Below are 21,528 nucleotides of genomic sequence, written 5' to 3' on the forward strand. Positions count from 1 at the left end.
TGTGCATCTTTTGCAAGTTTGTTAAATGTGTGCATAATTTGTGGCTTTTTGCAATATCTCTGCTTAATTTTTATTATTAATTTTTATTCGCCAGTGGCAACATCAAAGGAAACAACATTACAGCTGGTGAAGTGGTATGTGACTACCTGCAGCCTTTTCTTCCTCGCGGTGCTGGCTATCATCGGTTTGTATTTGTCCTGTACAAACAAGAAAGGTTGATTGACTACTCTAAATGGAAATTACCCACAAATAGGTGAGGGGCTGCCTTATTTGGTTGTATGTGACTGAATGATTTGTTTTTGCTACCTTTCTAGCTTTACCTAGCCAAATTGAGCTATTTGTAGTTATGCAAGCATAATCTTACAATGTATTTGCTTGCAGTAAACCCTTAAGCTTTCCTGCAGTTATCTTGATATAGTACCTGTATTTGATGATGAGTCAAAGTATAATGCAGTGATGTGATTGCTGCTCCAATTGCTCCAAACTGCTCCAAAGGGTGTTTTCTGCTACTTTAAAAAAACACCCTTATCTAACAAGCGACATCATTTATCACACGCACTCATCATGTGTGCACATGGAGGAAGTAAAACATGGGTGCAAGAGTCGGGCTACTGCGTGCCTAGAATGTGCTGGATCCGGCCATTGCTGAAATGGCGCTTAGGAGGTGAGAGCACACAACTTTCTTAATAACGCTTTATGGAAAAGCCTTCTACTAATACAGCAAAGCCTTTTTGCGATGCGACTTTCCTGTGGTTTCGTCAAGTGGGCACATAACGACTGAAAATTTTGCTACTCTTCGCACATGCTGCTGAGCTTGTTTCTCTTCCTTGCACTGCTGCCATTTTGCTGTTTTCTGCTGGTGTAGCTTAGCAAGCGAGCTTTGCGCACTCCTAAAGCTCTTCCATAGTCGAGTTCCCCAAATTCCCATCTCCATGTGCACTTCTACAGTTCCCGCCATTTTATTGCCCAGCCTCCTGCAAACTGGAAAGCTAAAGCAGAGATTAGAGTGGTTTGTGGTCATACTATCATCGTGATGCTGTAGTGGTTGTATTATCGCCATCCCAGCTTCATCATCTAATTTTTGTCACACCATCGTCTTCATACAGTTGTCATTCCATTGCCATGATGCCATTGTGATCACACCGCCGTCATCATTACTTCGTCATCATGCATGGGATTTGCATGTTTTAGTGCCACAACTTTATGTTGAGCTAAGTGATTCTTGGTAAAGATGGGCTTCTTTCCCGATAAATTGGGCTTCCTCCTTCTGTAAGCTCTCTTGCTTCTCTCAAAGGAAATTTTTCCATTTGGAATAAGCATTGAGATGCTCTAAAAGCTCGCTTTCCTGCTCCAAAGCGCACTTTTGGTTGCTCCAAAAAGCTGCTCCAAAATGGCCTTGGCCAATCACATCACTGATAATGGTGAATTCCACTGGCTGATTTGGAGCAATCGCCTAAGTGCTCGAGCAAGCATTCTGATTTTGAAAATCTGGTTCTACCAGTAGAAAACAAACTGCTTCTTCACACAGGTTGCCACCCGGCTGACTCCAAAAACTGTCCTTTAATTTCTAATTAGTATATGTATTTGTGATAGTTAAGGCAGTTGTCGTAGTCATTTTGGTGTTGCTTCTGCTGTCGATAGTGTTTAACGCTTCGTTACCATAAAAAAAATTGCCCATACTGTTAATGCTTTAATAAAGCTTTTTTATTGAATATGCTACCATCATAGTCACAGTAACATGTTATATATCAACATAAAGTTAAAGAAATGCACTTTGCAAGGATATAAATTTTAAGAATGTACATTAGGGCATATCTAGTTTTGAAAAACAGTTTACTGAAAAATATGGGAAATGTTTTAGTGTTCTGCTGATAACATAGAAAAAAATTTTAAGAATATTCTTAAATATGCACTGTTTATGCTTTTATTACCTACAGTGAATGTTTCAATGTTTAACTCGTAAGTGACATGATTTAAAAGAAAAAGTTTTATACCTAGTGGAAACTGCCTCTTTCTAGTGGTTGTCAACGGACAGAAAAGTAAACTCCCCACTGGAACGCTGATGAGTCTGGGCTTGGTTTGGGATCTTTATTGTTTAAAATGAAATTTCTTGATCTGACATCGTCTGCAGACTCACTGCTATTTGTAGTATTTGAATTATCATCTGAGGACGTAGCAGAATTGCGAGACTGATGTCATCAGCATTCTGTCTTTGTTGTTCTTTCTGTGTCCTGTACCACGCTGTTAAATCTGCTTGTCACCAAGATGTACCAACCAGCCCAATTTGGCACACTGTCAAAAATAAGAACTGTCTACTGAACTGTCTAGTTGTCGAACAGTCACAAGCAAGAATTGGCAATAATGGTATTTTTTGCATTCTGTGTATGTTTTCATTTTAGTGCTGCACATTAGATGGCTGTGTGCATTGCTTTTAGACATCAGTTTCTCATAATTCATTGCATTCTCATTCTCTTGTAAACGGTGCACTGCCACAGGCAGATGTGCACGGTGGTGAAGCACACATCTTGGTAGGGGTTGACTGGCTATTAGACTGACTGACTATTAGACTGGCTGCTCTGAGAATAAGGGTGTGCAGGGTTTTGTTTGCATTTTCAGCTGTTTTTGCGGCATACATAGATGTGGTGTTTTACAGACACGATCGTTGGTGTGTCATCTGCACACCATTCTTGCTTGTTTCCAATGGCCAAGTCTTGTAAGGGGCCCTTTATAAATATAATATTTGATTCATATGTCACCATTTCATATATTTGCTCTAGATATGTTCAAGGACTGATTTATTTATTTATTTATTTATTTATTTATTTATTTATTTATTTATTTCAGTACCCTCAGGGCCCGAGGGCATTACAGAGGGGAGTGGGTTACATTCGAAGAAGTGGGAAACAAGAAACAGCAGTAAACTTGTATAAAACATAGCATAATTGAGGTTCACGGGGGAAAAAGGAAAAAAAATAATAGTTACATCAATACAATAAAGGCAATTAACAATAAATAGCGCACAGCACAAGGAGAGAAAACCAGCTGAACAAACAAAGCATAAATAAATATTTTGCAACAAAGAAATAAAACGAAATACATGACGCTCGAAGTAGTAATATGTGCCTACAAAGCACACAACACCCGTTTTAAAAAGATTGGTGTGGTAAAAACAATTGCGAAGAAAAAATAAAAAAACTGACAATGCTACAATTATGTTCATGATAACAGCAGGTTTGTAAAAGCAGCTTTGAACTTAGCGTTATCAGATATTTCGACAACGGATCGGGGAAGGTGATTCCAACTTGCTGACGTACTGGGGATGAATGAATTGAAAAAATGGTTGGTGTGGCATGACGGAATACCAACCTTATGACGATGGTCGATGCGCGCTGAAACGTAACACGAAGGGGTTATCAATTTATTCTTAAGAATGGGGTTGTCATGATATATCTTATGGAATAGGCAAAGACTGAATGTTTTCCTACGTTGTGATAGCAAAGGTAACGATAAGCTTGTTTTCATAGTAGTGACGCTGGAGTTACGGTGATAATTGGAAAGAATAAAGCGAGCCGCCCGGTTCTGGACAGATTCAAGTTGATAGATGAGCGTCTCTTGACTAGGGTCCCAGACAGATGCAGCATATTCCAGTTTAGTACGAAGTAACGATTTGTAAAGAAGTAATTTTACAGAACTAGAAGAAAGATAAAAATTGCAGCTTATGTAGCCCAGCATGCGATTAGCGTTGTTGGTTATATGGTCAACATGCAACTGCCAAGAAAGATTAGAAGAAATAAATACGCCTAGATATTTGTAGCAGGACACAGATTCAAGGTTACTAGTATTGAGAAGATATGAAGGCAGTGTGGTATTACGGCGAGAAACACGCATGTACTTGCATTTGTTAGTGTTTAGTTCCATGTTCCCGATGTTAGCCCAGTCGAGAGCGTGGTTGATATCGGACTAAAGAAGACCTACATCAGAGTCACTGTTAATTTCGCGGTATATGACGCAGTCGTCTGCAAAAAGGTTAATTGATGAACGTAATCTATCAGGTAAGTCGTTGATATAGATGAGAAAAAGCAGTGGTCCCAGCACAGAGCCTTGTGGAACGCCCGATTCAACTGCAGAAGTGAAGGAGGAAGTGTTATTAGCTGTGACAAATTGTGAACGATCGGTGAGGAAAGAGCGCAGCCATTGAAGAACGTTAGGATCAAGGTTAAGTTTACTTAGTTTCAAAAAGAGCAGTTGATGAGAAACCTTGTCAAACGCTTTTGAAAAATCTAGGAATATACAGTCAACAATGGAACCCCTGTCAAGGATAGAATTTAGGTCATGTGTAAACGATATAAGTTGAGTTTCACAGGAAAATGACTTGCGAAACCCATGCTGGTGATCTGTAAAAAAGGCATTTGACTGTAGGAATGATGCAAGGTGAGAGTAAATGACATGTTCCATAATTTTACATGGAATGCACGTAAGTGAAATGGGTCGATAATTAAGTGGCGAATGGCTATCCCCAGACTTGTGCAAAGGAATCACCCTCACGACCTTCCAGTCTTCCGGAATGCAGGCTGTCTCAAGAGATTGCTGGAATAGATTAGAAAGTATTATAGCACTGTATACTTTTGTCGTGATTAAAAACTTGGAATTTATATTATCAACGCCACATGAAGAAACTTTTAGTTTATCTATTATTTTTTCTATACCAGCAATATCAAAGACAATAGGGTCCATTGGTAAAAAATCATTACTGGGATAGGTAGGGGTTACAGAACACACAGTTTTAGAAAAAGCAGAAACAAATACAGAGTTCAGAACACTTGCGCACTGATCAAGTGGGATTAGTTGATCGCTTGAGTCTTTAAGGGTGATAGCTGAATTATCTCTTTTGTTAACTACGCTCCAAAATTGCCTAGGGTTACTAATTAAAAGAGATGGTAATGTAGTATTGAAAAATGAATCCTTGGCGTGCTTAAGAGCTTTTTTGTATTCAGTAGCCACAGCCTCATAAGCCGTCCAACGTTCTTGAGTACCGGTTAGTTTTGCAGATGGAAACATTCGTTTTCTCTTATTACAGAGCCTCTTTAACGACTGACTGAACCATGGCGATTGCGAGTTTGTCGAGATGACTATACGTGGAGCGTATTTCTCGATGAGCGATGCAACTTTTTCTTTGAATAAATTTCAGTTAGTATTCACGGAGCGATCATGAAAGTTGGGCAAGTAAACATTTAAAAATGAAGAAAGCTCATGGTTAATAGCATCATAATCAGCGTGTTTATAGGCATGGATATATTTTTTGTGGTTACTCTGATGGGGCACGGTGCAGCTCAAAGAAAAATGGAGCAGTAAGTGATCGCTCAGCCCCGGTAGGTACGATATAGGATGGAAAAGATCAGGCGTAGTGGTGAGCACTAAATCTAGGATGTTAGAAGTAGTAGACGTAATTCGAGTGGCCTGCATTACAAGCTGCGACAAGTTGAAATCATTGCACACATTCAGAAATCTGTCGCCTTCACTGGAAAAAGGATGACAATAGGAACGCACATTGGACCGTACTATATTAGGGAAATTAAAGTCACTTAGTAAAAGGAAAGGGCTAATGGTGGCCGTGGCCTAGTGGTAGAACGCCCACCTCCGCTGCGGGAGGCTGTGGGTTCGATTCCCACCGCCGCCGGGCACCCACTGGTTCAAATGGGTACAAGTATGCCCCGGCCTGGCGTTCAGCTTCCTTCAGGGGTGATACGCTTGGGAAAGGAGCCTGCGCCCTGAATTCCCGTCGAAACCAACGTGAGCGTGTTTGTAAATGTCTGTAAATATTGTAAATGTCTTTGTAGTGCATTGAGAAACTGGATTTGTGTACTTAGCTTTTTTTGTGTATTGTTCTTCCACAGTACAAGTCTGAAGGAAAGGACATTTAGAACGTACGACTTCTACAAGGAGTTCGAAAGCATGTTGACACCTGCTGGACTAGCATTCTTTCAGTGCACTTGGGAAGATAGTCTGGTGGATTTCTTCCACAAAATTTTGAGTAAGTGTAGATATTTAAGTACTGCTGGTATGCGAACAAAGAACTTTTCCTGGACCAAAAATGTTTGCAGCAGCACCTTTGCAAACTTGTGAAAGCTTCCAACTGTGTGTGTGTGTTTTTTGTGACAAGACACCGTAATATACTGCGGAAGCACCCACCCCACTTTCACTGAAAATTGGGTTAATCTAGATATGGGTGCTTGTCCGGTCGAAGCATTTAAAACCAAGATGGCGGCCAACGAAAACCTTCAAAGCAGGGCTACGGTGGCTACAGAATTGAAGAAAGCATGTTCATTTTCAAATGGTAATTGATGGGGTACACTAGCACCTACTCATCACCACTGAACACAGCGAACGACTCTTCCGAGTCGGTGCAGACCAAGTGGTCAATGCATTCGTCGCTGACACTCGCGCGACTTGAACAGACCACGGGCTCTTCGGTGCCTGCAAGTCGGTTATGCAAGTGCCCGTCCTCGCCGCCATCAAATGCGACACTGATCCCACACCCCTTGAAGGATCGTGCGACCATCTCTTCAGGCACAGCAGCCCAAGCCGTCGACACAAGTTCGGCACATCTTGGCGTGACGGCTTCTGGAGGTTCCCTTTAGGAGTATGCTCTCCCTTCCTCATGAACTCAGCCTGTCAGCTTACATGACATGCGGAGGGAGTCCTTGAATGGCTTATTCCAGTAGATGTCCGCAGGCTGCAGGATTCCTGTGCACCCTCCTGGGATGTACATGATGTTGCTACTGGCGGCATCTGCTGCGTCGACAACGGCCTTCGTTTTGTGGATGGGGGCTTGGTCGATGACGAGCATCATTCGTGTTGGGACATTAAGTGCGGCTGAACCACTGCAGGCATTTTTCGGTTGTCATCCAGCCATTTTTAGACAAAGTTAATTGTACATTTGCTGTAGAAAAGAAGATAAAGGGCACAAGAATTAGGAACAACCGTGAATGGCTTTTCACCAAGTACGCTTCAATTATTGCGCCTAGGTTGCAGTTATGTCATAGTTGGCTCTGCCACTTTCAATTGCCTTTGCGACCAGCGTTCCTCCGTGTTGTCACATGATACAAGAGAAGAATATATTAAAACAGAAGACTATGTTAAATGGTGTTCGAAGGTTCATGAATGCCCGAGCCGGAATTCTTCCTGTAGGCTCATTGAGGACGATAAACGCTGGAAGTTTTTTCCCCAGACGCTTGGGCCACCAGGGCCACGGTGAAACCGTGATGGGCACAGCCGGTGTTGGTGATCCGTATGCTGCTTTCCCCTGCGATGTTGTCGGTACGAGTCGCTGGGCTGTCCATTCTAACCATAGTCTGGGCCATGTTACAGGTGTTGTAGGCCATGTAGTCGAAGCGTGTCCTCAAAGTTGCGATTCTTGAGTGAAAGGCATCAACAGCTTCCTTGCAGTCAGCAGAGGCCTTCTGACTGTCGTTGGTGGACACGCACATTGTCACTCCTAATCGCTTCTTCCACTGGTTGATATACATGCTTGAGGCCTTGAAGTTGCCAAGGTTCAGGTTTCCAGCAATTCTCAGCGCTTCCACTGTTAGGAGCCGGTTACTGACAGCGTGGCCAGCATCTCGTTTCATTTGAAAGTAATCGTAGAGGGCGTCGTCCAATTCTTCATTGAAGACGGGCCTGCCATCCATTAGTTTGTGCTTCATCTTCTGCTTGCATTAGTTGAGGTACTTTAGGACGTCATACTTGGAGTCCCACTCGCGGATTCCTTTTCTGTCTATCTTGAAATGCCGAAAGGTTCAGCTCACATTCTTTCCTGACGCGCGGTGTCACTCAACTTCAATTTTTCTAGTGATGGTGTAGGAGTGTATCGTGTGGCGAGCGGATTGCACAATAAGTGTGAGAACAGCGGCTGCGTGCACACATTATCTAAATGTCTCACAAAAGCCCTGCGAACACTGGTTCTTTTTTTTTTTCAAGGATTGTCACTCTAGCATTGTCACTCTGCATTATCTTCACCCCCATCGGTCTTTCCCTTTCCACTGCAAGGAAGCGAATATAACCAACATCACCCCTAGTGGTCTCGTAGCGACTGCAGTGGGGGGAATATTTCGGCTGATGCTGGCGCTTTGGAGGGGGTAGGCGCTTAACATATTTTCAGAGTTCGGAAGTTTTGGAAATGTTAATACTGGGCTTTCTGCGGTATTTTACGGTAGTTCGAAATTACTGTGCAGTTGTTGACATTTCATTTTTTTTTTTTTGCGCATTGGTAAGCTCATTGGAATGCGTTAATGCGTAGGTTTACAGCATAATTCGGGCAAGACCAACATTGTTACTAGTTGACTGCTAGGTTTGCATGTCAGCCAGTGCTTAATTTTGAACATGCTATGCTTTCTTTTGTGTTTCATGCTGTTTTTTTTCTGTTGCAATTATGATATCCATTATATCATCTTGATCTTCCTCTGCTGAAAGTACGTGAACTGGGGCGTTTATTATACACCTGTATCATCTTAAAACTGGAAAATTTTCTTTATTTAGCCTAGAGCTTATTTTGCCCATAATGTCTGTTTTATGTCTCAGATTTTGCCAGAAACCTGGCGTCTATTGCTAATATTGAAGCAAAAGCCAAAATTGAAAAAAATTGTCATGGACTTATATAGACGTGGATTTGAGCCACTTTTCCAGTAGCCTTCACAGGTGTTTCTACTACTTGTGCTGCTGCACAACTAATGGCAGGTGCACTTTACAAGTGGAGTGCAACACATTCAACACAGCCTAAGAGATGTACACATTTTCAAGGCACAAACATTTAGCAGATGTGCATGGAAAACCTGCAGATTGTCATGAAGTGTAGGTGCCTGGTGAGAAAGATGTTACTTGCTGGTATCTTGATATTGTCTGAAGAGTGAAAAGATTTTGTATTGAAAAGCCACTTGACAGAGCATAATTGTGAACATTAGGGTATGAGTGATGAATGTCATCATGATGCAACAAATTAAGCATGCAAAGTGCTGTGCAAAACATCTGAACACCAACTAGTATTGTAAAGCAAGAAAATGTGTTGAATGTAGCACAGGGATGCTGAAAAAGAAAAATGTTTTTTTTTTTTTTTTTTTGCTGCTTCATTTAGGAATTCAAAATTTAGTGTAGTACCTCTAAAAGCAGGTGATTTCCTCCAACTTTCCGAATGAATTAGAGTGGTGGCTAGCATGTACGGTATCAACAAACAAGTGTGGAAGAGTGACCAAATTTAGAATTGTCCAGCCACTGTTACTGCATTACAGGGTTTTTGCCACCTATCGTAGTCTGAATTTGGCTTTTTTTACATGTTTCAGTACAGTGCATAATGCAAAAAAAAAAAAAAAAAAAAAAAAAAATCTGAGTCATCTTTTAATCTACATCTTTTCTTTAGACACTAAAAATGGTCAATCAGCAGGTTCTACATCTTTCCCTTATAGAGACACTAAAAACAAATAATAAATCAGCAGATGCTGATAGAGTATATTAAAGTGAAGCTTTCTCTGACTTTCCCCTAGCTTTAGCGTTTGGCTTCGTTTTCTCGCCGAGTAGAAGCTGTTGCTCAATAAAGAAACTAAATTTGTGTTCGGTGATTGGGTTCAAACATGGTTCCCTTAGTGCAGCAGCCTGACCGTCTAACCATTAGGCTGTGGCTCACGTCTAGAAAGGCCAAACACACAGCATCTTCAGTTCAGCGCGTTGAGACTCCTCATGCATAAGTGTGTACGCATGGACATGACGGCCTGCCCAGGCGGCGCTGTGGAAGCACCTGTCAACAGAGCCCTCCATGCTGCGCTTACTGGTTTCGGGTAGTGCAAAATGTGAAGCCCTGCTGGTGAATGCAAAACACCGCGGTATATCTACTAGTCTGAGCTGCGGGAATTTTGGAGAATTTCGTGCATAGGAGACTTTGCAGCATGGCATCCGTCACCAAGGAAGCAAAACGTTGTGCCAAATGTATGTATTGCACACAAGAAATCGCACACGCAGTTCCGCTGCGCTGCCACACTTTTGAGTATGTACTGCTCAAGTCGCGCTATGACAAGATGTAGCGGCAGACTGTTGCAATAGATGTCGATTTGCTTAATGCGCATCAACTTGGAATTGTGGCCCCTGAACAATGAAGTAAGAAACTAATCAAACTAATTTAAGAATAAATAAGCTGCTGGCATAAGCACCGTGACTGAGCTTTACCGGTTTTGGTACATGTTGACGCTGAGACTGCTGGTCACATACATGCTTATGCTGTAAAAGTACATTTCCAGTCATTGGTAAATACCACGATTGAGTGTCCTAACTTCTCTGTAAACAAATTACTGCATGTGGTGCGCATTAATCTTGCTTACAGAGCTAAATCAATGTCGCAGCAATAGTTTCATGTGTTGTCATTCATTTGTTTACAGCAACATGTAATGTGATAAGGGATGTTTAAATATCACTTTTTATGTACAGTTCCCTAACTACTTTCTGTAACAGACTGTACCATGTCAGTTGATAAATGTTTTTTTAACTTGTCCTCTCAGCAACCTGTTCTAAAGAAGTTTCAATCGTCTAGGAACTTTCGCTTAATTATGTGAGTTGCTTCACCTTCAGAAATTCCTTAAGTCCTGTAAATTCCTGTGTGTGGGAGTTTTATACAGTAGAACCCCGCTGTTATGTTCCCGGGTGCTGCGTTTTCCCGGCTGTTACGTCGTTTTCGGCCGGTCCCTGCACAGCTCCCATAGAACCCAATGCATTGGTAACCCCGCTGTTACGTCGCAACTGTGGGACCGTTCCCGCATCATACGTTGCGAACTGCCACACCGCGCCGGCCCGAGCGGCCATTTTGACTTTTCATGTCGCATGGCTTGGTTGCTTGACGATGGCATTGGCCGCTCAAAGTGCTGGGGGCGACATTTATTACGTATTTTCGGTTTCCGCCAGCAAAAGTATGGCCTTTGATATCCGCTTTTGCTATCTAAAGATGATGTCTATGACGCGTTGCGGCCCTAAAATTGGTTTTGGCTCATAGACGTTCTGTATAAAGTCCAAGGGCGATAACGCCGTCACCGCGCGCCGTATGCTTTCTTTCGCGCGCGAGATGCAGTCGTCGGCTCCCCTCGCACGCTTTCACTCGCACATACAGCATACAGCGCACGCTTTCACTCCAGCATACGGCGCCGCGCGCCGTATGCTGTATGTGCGAGTGAAAGCTTGCGAGGGAAGCCGCGCGGCCGTATGCTGAATGTGCGAGTGAAAGCGTGCGAGGGGAGCCGACGACCGCCTCTCGCGCGCGAAAGAAAAGCAGGGAGGAAGCGCGCCTCCTTCCGTTGCGCTCGAGGCACCAGCGAGGGAGCGAGGGGGGGGGGGGGGGTGGCGGGGATAGCGGGCAGCGTTGTGCTCTGGCATCATACTGCGCGGCGGCGCGCGGTCCCGCGGGCCGTATCTTGAAAACGATCTGCGTGGGGGCAGATTCTACGCAGTGTAGGTGCGTCGGCGGCTCGTGGCTTTGTGCGTGCTGCGTGTTCTCGGTGCTCAGTTTGGGTTGAAGCGATAGACAACAGCACGAAGGTCACTTCGCTCGCTTCTGCAGCGGCGCTTAACTGCGCGTGTCCGCGCTCATCGAGTGTGATGTGTTCATGTTTGCCTGTGGGCGCTGACACCATGTTTGTTAATTAGTTAATAACCGAATGTTTACAAGTTTATACAGACGATAAAACTACTATTCTTACTTTGTATAGCTCATCGCAACCGATACTTCGGCTGTCGGGCGAAACTACTTTTTGTCGCACGTAAGAATTAAAATAATATTGTGTGCCAGTTCAACACTACTCCCATTTCTCAATTTTTCCTGTTTCCTGGCTCTTGCGTTTCCCGGCTCTTACGTTTTTTTTTTACGGTCCCGTGAAAAACGTAACAGCGGGGTTCTACTGTAATAAGAAAAAGAAAAAAAAATTTTTGACTCCACAGCGTTTTTGCTCCAGCCTTTTGCATGGTTAAGTGAAGAATGGGGCACACTCTTGACGAGATGATCCACAGGCTATTCTCAGCGAACGCAGGTGCCTTTTTCGTTAACTGAGCATCAAAATAAAATTAGAAATGAAGCCTGAGCACACAAGCAAAGCAAGCGAGGCTGGCTGTACAGCCCGGTGACAGCATAACTCAATGCATAGAGCTGCAATTTGTACTACCCAGCCAACTTTGTCGCTCGCCGCCAAGTCACAGCACGGTGAATTCAAAACTCCAGTGTGTCAAGCGCATGATCCTCATGACAATTCACCACGCAACAATCGCGGCGTTGACGATGCTTGGGGACTGCACTCTGCTTGGCGTAGTCGATGGGTCCCTGCTTTTCGTAGTCGATGGTCCCGTCGTTTTCGCGCCTTCACTTCAGATCATTTCTTTGTGGCATCCGAAGGTGTAGATGTTGTGATCTGTGGTGGTGCTGTGGAGCGTGGTTGCGTTTCAACATATTCTAATAGTAAATAAAGCTTTTTCTTGTGCAAGGTTGAGCACCACTGTGGCTGCGGACAGTTATGGGACGTGTTGTTGGCAAAATCTGCTGTGCATCTTCCATCATAATGCGCCATTTTGTCTTGCCAGCTCACCAAAGCTTTGCTTTCACCAATTCCCATAGTTTATGGGATTTCCATGATTTTTTTCACAACTTTACTTACATTGCTTTGACAAATAAAGGGTAATTATTAGCAGAAGTACTGAATTCCCATATTTTGTTTTTGAATTTATCATGGCATTTTAGTATGTTAGCAGAATTTCTTTTTGTGCAAAAGAAGCTCCTGAAAGTGGTGGTTAGTTAACTTGAGGAATTTGCTTATTTTTGAGTACAATGTAGTCCTTTCTATTTATAAACAACTCGGAAGCTTTGAGCAAACGCTGTGAAAATCTGAAAAATTCCAGAGAGCCCGTGTTCACAACAACTCGTCATTGCAACAACAACTCACTAACAACTCAACGTTGCAATTCATCTTTCATTTTCGCATCGTTTCTGGATGCTAAGAATGACCTATTATATATACCAGAAATGTAAACCACCAGTCTCAGTTAACATGGCTCTTTAGTATCCCTTTAAATGTCTTCATATTGATGTGTCATCATAGCAAGCATTGCCACTTCTGGTTTTATATGCGAGCTTTAAGGATGCTTTTGCTTTGCATGCATTCCTAATTGACAATTGCAATTCTAAATAAGTATGATCTATTTGCAGAGATGCGGGTGCCCACATTTGAATATGTTCACCCTCCAGAATATGTCCCAAAGCAAGTCCTGTACCCTCACAGAGAGCCTTTTAATATGTAAGCTGTTTACAAAACTTCATTCACAGACTACGATGAATTGTTGCATGTGGAACTCTGTTCTAGATAAGCACCTCTGATAGAAAGAATACCTTGTTCTTCTACCTTAATGAGCAATGGAAGAGAGTGGTTTGTTCTTGCTATATGTTGCTACAAAAGTGCCTTTTGTTATAAGGTGTTGTCTGATGAAACGGTTGTATATAAAGATAGAGTCCCAGAGGTGGGTAATACTGTTTGAATAGTATGTGAAGTTTCTTGAACTGACAACCTTCACTGTTGTCTCATCTAGGCTGTAAGTATAACTTGTGCAGGCTACATGTTGTATGTGCAGTTTGACTACATGTAAACGAAAGGGGGCCTATATACTGCATCTGTTGTAGCTTTTCAGTGTTAACACTACCAGTTATTGCCTGCTTGTAATTTGACTGGAATAATCGTTTCTAGCGATAGCTGTTAAGTGCTCTTCCTCTACTCGAAAACAATGTGGAACCTTTGACACAACAGTTGGGTTGGACCACAATGCTTTAGCAGCTACGTGACGAGTAGGGCAACAGATGTGCACAGCCCTCCAAATGGCACCATCACCACAAAACTACCAAACAATTGCCTGCCCATTTTCAATGCTTGGCCACAAATTAGCAGATGCATGTGGACTTCATTTCGTTGATATTTGACAAGCAATGCACGTCCCCCAAGCTAAAATCCTCTACAAAGGATGCAGACTGTTGTGGAAGCACAACAGAAAGCTAAATGTTCTACTGCAGAGAAAGAAAAACTAAAGAGCTCAATGAAACATCACATGCAGCGGGTCACGATTATTGTTGGAAAAATAGTGATGTGCTTGCTTAGGAGAATATGCCCAGCAAAACTGCCATTACAACCGATCTGACGAGGGGTGCTTTATCAGCCAGCACTGCAATTGTGCTGCGTATTTCGCACAGCACAGGCGGAGGAATAAACTTTTATTAGAGAACCAGCACTTTATGATGGCCGGGCCTAAGCATCCCATGAGGGGACGTCGAGGGCTTGCCTCGCCGCCGCCTCACAGGCGTGCTGGGTCGCCCAGGTTTGGCCGTCGAGGGCGGAGCTCCGCAGAGCCTCGAGACGCAACCTCGACGAGAGGGTCGTGGTGTTATTGTGTGTGTACTGTAGAGCAAAATTTTTTTCGTATCCTCTTGACATTAATCTGCTCTATGGTGTGTAGATATCTTGACAAATACCGAGACCCCAGAGACATTCGGGAAGAAGTTTACCTGAAGCGTCTGAAGTCCCTTAATCCTCTGGAAGATGAACCACCCATACCAAAATACCCGAACATCTACAAGATACCAAAAGGCACACCTAGCTGGCTGGTTGATGAAATGAGGAAAGAGCGGTTTCGCATTGGTAAGTGCCGATGGCTTGATAATTCTGTGTTGCTATTCTGAAATGCAGCAATAGTTTTAGGTGGCTGACTGGCAGGATTTATTTCAGAATCATATTTACACTTGCAATGCCCCATTGGACTGTGCATCTGTGTAGTAACTGGTAATGCTAACATTACTAAATTTCTTGCTAAAAGGGATGCTTTTAAGTTCCCAGACAACAATGTTTTATATTACTGTTCTTAACTCTTTTCGAACTGTGTTCACAGAATGCCAATCACCTGTGACCGATATGTGATGGTCCTTTCTCTTTGGTGGCAATATGTAGAAGGCCCTCTCACCAGGCCCTGTCACAAATTCTGGCTATAGACTAGAAGTTGTGAGGCATCATCCAGGGTGCTTTCTACTGCAAGAATTCTTAGAAAGGGTGTAGTACTAGCAGAGATGCGAGAAAATACAATGTTTTAAGTCACTGGTGCAAGGAAGTTAGCACACCTGCTAACGACATTCCTCTCCTGCTTTCTTCTCTTAGGGCCCACATTATGACAGCAACCCCCCCCCCCCCCTTTTTTTTTGTTTTTCTTCTTTCCCAGCTTTTGCTGTGTGGCATGTTTCCAGAAGTGATATTGCACTTAACGAGAATCCCCGAGTTTTTGCCATTGCTTGATACCTTTGTGCTGCAGGTTAGTACACATGTGACGTGGAGGCAGCAGCAGTGATGTTTTCTGCTGGCAGGGATGGCGGCTCCTTCAACAAGAAGGTGGCACAGGCTTTTGTATAATTTCAGGGATTTCTGCGATTCACCACATTGTGGCAACGTTAGCCATGAGGGCTGCCTTTGTTTTTGGTAGCTCAAATAGAGTTAGAGCTAAAGTTTGCAATATTGCAGAGCTTTGCTTTGATAAAGTGGGGAAGGCAAAATTTTGTATATTTTAAATTGTTCATGACCTTCTTTTCTCTTTTGATATCTGTCTGGTTGACAGTGATCAGTTGACCACTTGCAATGACGGCACTCATTACTTCTTTTTGGTGATGCAGTCCAGGTACCTTTTAGGAGCTGGCACATGTGCACAGAGCTTGTAGTGGCCCTTGTAACTTTCGAATATCAAAATTACATTTTGGGGTTTTGAAAACCCTCTAATTCCTATAAGTGCTGCATCCGTGTCTTTGTTCTGTTTTTTGCCATGACGCTTAAGACTTTGCAGATTTTGTTTGGATATCTGGCTATGAGGTTGGTTAGGAGCTTTATGGTGGTCACGGATGTTACTGATGGTGGTTTGCTTGCTAAGCTCATTTCATCTGCCCTTTTTTTGGTGCACAATTAAAAACGTTTTCTCATTGTTAACAACAGTTTTGCTTTCAACCTGTAAAAGTTGCTTTGGTACTTCAAAATTTTTTGTCTGGGCCTTGGAAGTCTGTTCAAACACTTGAATTTATTTTGCAAAAAAGCCGCGACAAACCCTGGATGTAACATCCTGTACAAGCTGCTAACAGCTACACTTTCATATTTTTTTCCCCTCACTCTGTCCTCTCAATGAATATTTGCTTTGTTAAACTTCGTATATATGGTTCATTAAACATGTACCCAAAGTACATTGAATTTTAGTAAAGGGGTATGAGAAATCTTTGTTACAAGTGCTCTTTATAAGCTATACAGGGCTCTCAGCTAACGTTAACCAAGCTGTTAAAAAAAAACTCGTACAATATACAATTTTGAGACCCACGGTGTTCGGCTATCAGCCTTCTTCCGCCACCAGGATAATGTTTGTGTACTAATACCCGAGTAATTATAAAACTTTCTTAATTTTTGAATTAAGGGTGTGGCTATAAAAAAAGCTGTTACCACATCCTAAGATACCAAATTCAGTTTTCAGCTTTCTATGTCCTGCGTAATTATTTTTTCTGTGCTTTACTCACAGTGCGCGAAATCCAAAGTGCCATGTAATTATGCACCCACTTGCTGTGACGCCAAGAGTGAGTTGAAGGAAGTAACTCTGCTTATTGCTCAACTCGGCAACCGCTTGGTAGTGGCAAACTGTTGGTGTTGGTATTGGGCTTCTGCTGATCACGAGCTGCGTGTTCCATGGGACGATTGCATCCTATGCGATAACCAGGCAATTGCCGAATCAGGCAGTGAACCGAGTTAGTTCCTTCAAATGACTTTTGGGGCCACTGGTGTTGCGGCGCACAGTGGGGTAATCGCATGGCACTTTTCATATTTTGTGCACTACGAGTAATACCCCTGTGAAGCGGGCAAGTTAAGTGCACTTACGGAGAGTGTCACTCGGTTTAAGTGCACTTTGCCAAATCTAAACGTCGCAAGTGGAGTGTCACTCGCAGAAGAGTGTACTCCGGTTGAAGTGCGTTCACGGAACACACTTTACTGGCTGAGTGCGTAGCCTCGCCGCCAGCGGTTTCAATGGTACAAAATGTAATGCATAAAAAAGGACACAGAAGTTCATTTTAGTGGTTGAACAGCTCTTGCGCACAGATAATAGCCTAAAACCAGCTCATATTCTGTTCTAGCAGGATCAAATGCCGCCTCGTTGCACGCCGCTATGTCGTTCTGGATTGGCTGGGCATTTTTCTTGGCCGGCATTGACTTGCCACACTCTTAAAATAAAAAATCTTTTCGGTTTTTGCTGAAAAAACATAGATTAAGTTTGTTTTTATTAATAATACAACGTAAAACAATCACTTTTTAGAAATACTTTTCTTTTTAATCTACATCATCACAAAAAGCGCTCGTAGTCTGTCGCCATTTTTTATACTGCGAGTGTGCTCTGTTTTCCCGTTTAGAACCGCATAGACTAAAGTATCACTCAAGGTCCCGAAGTGCACTCCCCCGTCAGTGCACTTAACTTGCCCGCTTGACAGGGGTATAAAGCGCGCAAAAAATTACACAGGACATATCATGCTGAAAACGACTAAATGGGATGTTTGAGGACACAACAACAGCTTTCCCATCAAAAGTTGTGCCTTTAATTAAAAAGTTAAAAGGCTGAATAATTGTAGAATTAGCTAAATAATTTGTGCACAAAAAAATTCACAGACGATTACGGTACTTCCTAATGCAAAATTGGAGCACGGCTCTATACGTGTTTTCATTTCGCAGTATATTAGCTGGTGCGGACAATCAGTCTCGTGCAAATGTAGCTAAGTGTGGCACGACTGCCTCGCTAATCTGAAGATCGTGAGAGGCAACACGTGTGGGTGACATGTGGGCGCGATTCACACAAGCCGTCACCGATGGACCTCCCAGACGACGCGCGCTTCTCTGGTGCCATGTCGTAGTCATTCTCACTGCACTACACTTTTATTCTCACGCTTTCACCATACCCTGCTCAGATTTCTGCCTCATGGTTCCGCTGCACCCTCCTCTCCGCTTTCCTCCTCATGCCTCGTCGCTCTCGCCGCCTTTTTCATCCCCCCCCGCTGCGCACTGTGTACGCTCTCATCTTTCGGTGTGCTCGTTTGCTTGGTTACGTTGGGAATGCCGACGCTCGCCGCAGGGACGGGCGCCTAAGATCTGTGCTCTAAAATTATCCTGTGGTGAAAGAGGACACCGTAGGTCTTATATTCATATATTGCACCAATTTTGTTTAACAGATTGGCTAAAATTAGCTGGAACACCCTGTATAAGGAGTGTTTGTTCAAGTTTCCTTGCCCACAAGATTTTCGACACACACAAGTGCATTGCCTTGCATATGTACCATGGGTCACTTTGTGTAACACTGCCGTTTTTAAACTCGATGCAGGAAAGTACAAAGACCTGCGACCTTTCAGTATTTACCCAGAAGAAGAGTTCGAGGATCCCAAGATGAAAGCTTGGAGAGAGCAGGAAGAGTTTGAGCGCAAGTGGGCTGAGACACAGGCTGCCAAGTTATCGTCTTCATGATTGTGCCACTTGCATGCATAGATGCTTCATTTCTGTGTAGGTGTCTCATCAGGACTATATAGGATAAAATGTATATACCTAATTAAAAAGAAATTAAAGGTACTGTGCCACCATATATACATGTTGAGTTGTGTTGACCGTATTTAAATACTCGTGTAAGGCCTGCACCTCTCTAAAACAATTTACAAGGTGCGGGCTTTACACAAGGCAGGCTACTTGTTAATGAGGTAGCCTCATTAGGGGCCTCCCAAAGCTGGTTGTTTTCTGTGCTGTCAATACTATTTGATACCCATTACCTTGAAGCTCTCGACAAGTCTCGAACGAAACTGCACGCCACGCATTCGATATCCACACACAAATGCGGCCGCCGTGGCTGGGATTCTATCCCACGACCTCGTGCTCAGCAGCCCAACACCATAACCTCTGAGCAACCACGGCGGGTTGACACCATGCTTGTTAATTCAGTTAGTAAGCGAATGTTTCCAAGTTTATACATCCGATAAAAGTACTGTCCTTACTCCGTATAGCTCTGTACTTCATGCTTCGTCTTTCGGGCGAAACTGCGACTTTTTCATGCATCCGGTGGTCTCGCGTTACGTTAGCGGTTTTCTTCTTTTTGCTGGACGCAACAAAAAGTCCCCCTTCGCGTTACTTTCGCGGTTTTATTTTTTCTTGGTGGTCGCAATGAAAAGTTACCCCTCACGTTACAATCGTGGTCGCGTTACAATCGAGTAAATACAGTATTTCTGAAGCAATTTCTCATTCGAGGAATTGCTGAGGAGCATTACTGAAGTGTAATTACTTCAGTTGAGGGGTGGAGCATTCAAGTGGAGAATTTATGTGAATATGAAGGGTACTTAGATTATTTTATTCAGCGACTGTTTTATTGTAAGCTCTACCCAGTAGGATATAAATGGTACTGATAACAGTGGATGTTACTATAAAGCAAAGCTTTCCTTTGCCTCTTCCCTCGACTTTTCCACTGCTGCTGCTGTCTTGCAGCCGTGTCCGGGGGTGGTTGAGAACGTATCAGTGGCACACCGACGGGGGGGGGGGGGGGGGTTGTAACCCCCCCCCCCCTGAGGTCGACTTAACCCCCCGTTTTGTTTAACCCCTTTTCTTTTCTTGCGCCTTTGAGTACTGCAACTAAGATGTAAGACATGCAATCGTCTGCACACTCGCAAAAAGCGCATTTTTTGACAATTTCCCGTGAAGAAAATTGAAATTAGTGCTGTTTAGATGGTATTGGCAAACTAAGGGAAACTGTCAACCCCCCCCCCCCCCCCCCTGGCAGAGATCCTGGGTGCGCTACTGGAACGTATACAATATGCATGGTAGGGACACGGGAGAAGTGTCTATTAGCCCTTTCCAGCGAGAACTTCAGGGATGTCGCCACAATGCCCTCTGGAACTTCCTGGCCATCGGCACGGTACCCTATGGATGGCTGTAATTGCGCATTAGCCCCTGCAAAAGTATTGCAGAAGCTGCAGCACTTACTTTTGTACCTACATGGTACAGCCCAGAGGGGAGATAGTATGGTAGAAGGATAAGACAGAGAATGCGTAAAGCCAACACCATGACAAAACGGGTGAATAATAGGCACTCTTCGGTTGTGGCAGCTTGTATACATGGGATGATCTTAAGAGAAGGGAAAGGCGCCGTCATAAAGCAGGCTTTGTTTGGGGCCTCTACTAGACATGGCAACAGTTGCGGTCAAACTAAAAATGAAAAAGAAAGATAGCACAAAAATAAATAGCAATGCTTCAGCTGACAACCTATTGGCTAGTGTTCATGATTAAGGTTTTGATTATCTCACCCATTGCATATATGTCTACCCTCACTCAATGAAGCTGTCGTTTGTAAGCCAGCCATACGAAATGTTTGTATGCACTGTCCCCATTTGCTTCAAGCATATGCAGTGTATGGCTGTGCAATGACTTTTCTAGGAGAAACGATTATTGTTGACTGTCGCTGATCACATATGGAGCATATAATAGAAGCTTTAATAGAAACATTATTGTAATGGAAAAGATATTAAGGAGGGGTGGTCGGAGCCTCTCAGTCCAGGGCCCCACTGGCCTCTGGCGCCTGCCTGACCTGGCTAATTAAAGACTTTTGTCTTGCCAGGTCGGAGCTGGCGAGCTGTGCCTCCCACTGCTCCATTGTGTCACTGGTATTTGGTCTATGAGGGTGCTTAGCGCACTCCAAAGTTACATGAATTAGGGTAGCTATGCCGCCGCACCAAGGACAGTTGGCCCTATAACGAGTGGGATACATGGCGTTTAGCAATTTTAAATGGGGGAATACCCCAGTCTGTATTTTACGCCAATCGGCGGCCTCTTCCCCGCTAAGTTGTGGGTGAGGCAGCGGGTATTTTCTGCGGACTCCACGCTGAGCATATAAATGACAACCACCGATTTTTTTTTTTTTTTTTAATGTACTTGCTCATTACCTTGTAAGAAGTAGCCTGATGCATGCACATGCATTACGATGGGCTCTGGCTGTGATGCACAGCCAGAGCTGCTATAGTGCTGCTACAAAGGCTGTGCTTATCAAAATGTGCTAGATGCTATTGTGCACTGTAACTCTTAGCAAAAGGTAAGCAGTTGTACTAAGATTATAGTGTTGCTAAGTGTCATACAACATACATTCTACGTACTTTTGGTTAAGCACAAACAGCAGATAAGTAGAATGCAGTAGCACATTATATGTGTGCTCAAACACTGCGTAAAAAACGCCTCCACCAGGTGTTGCTAGCAGCACTACCTTCCTGCTAAGCCTAGGTATGATGATATGCTATAGCATACATGCAAACGTGTGAACATTAAAATTCGTAAAAATCCCATCGACAAAACACTGAAGAGGAGAGAATAATGTACATTTTTAATAGGTTACCCCAAGCACACTACTTTTGAGGGGCATATAGGCACTTTATTTACGATGATTTACCTTTAGACGC

The 21,528-nt window shown here is 43.4% G+C and overlaps 1 protein-coding gene across 1 annotated transcript in view; it reads left to right on the forward strand.

Annotated features, from left to right (window-relative positions):
* The window catches only part of LOC119464993 (39S ribosomal protein L38, mitochondrial-like), a 42,676-nt gene extending 23,992 nt beyond the window's left edge, over nt 1-18,684 (forward strand). Inside the window, exons 5-9 of the mRNA XM_037725844.2 lie at nt 95-253; nt 5,895-6,031; nt 13,220-13,307; nt 14,512-14,693; nt 18,430-18,684. Coding sequence (XP_037581772.1) covers nt 95-253; nt 5,895-6,031; nt 13,220-13,307; nt 14,512-14,693; nt 18,430-18,569 — 706 coding nt within the window. The 3' untranslated portion in view covers nt 18,570-18,684. The remainder of the gene's footprint in view (nt 1-94; nt 254-5,894; nt 6,032-13,219; nt 13,308-14,511; nt 14,694-18,429) is intronic.
* Nucleotides 18,685-21,528: the final 2,844 nt, after the last annotated feature.

This window comes from Dermacentor silvarum, chromosome 1, assembly GCF_013339745.2.
Source record: "Dermacentor silvarum isolate Dsil-2018 chromosome 1, BIME_Dsil_1.4, whole genome shotgun sequence".
Classification (NCBI taxonomy): Eukaryota; Metazoa; Arthropoda; class Arachnida; order Ixodida; family Ixodidae; genus Dermacentor; species Dermacentor silvarum.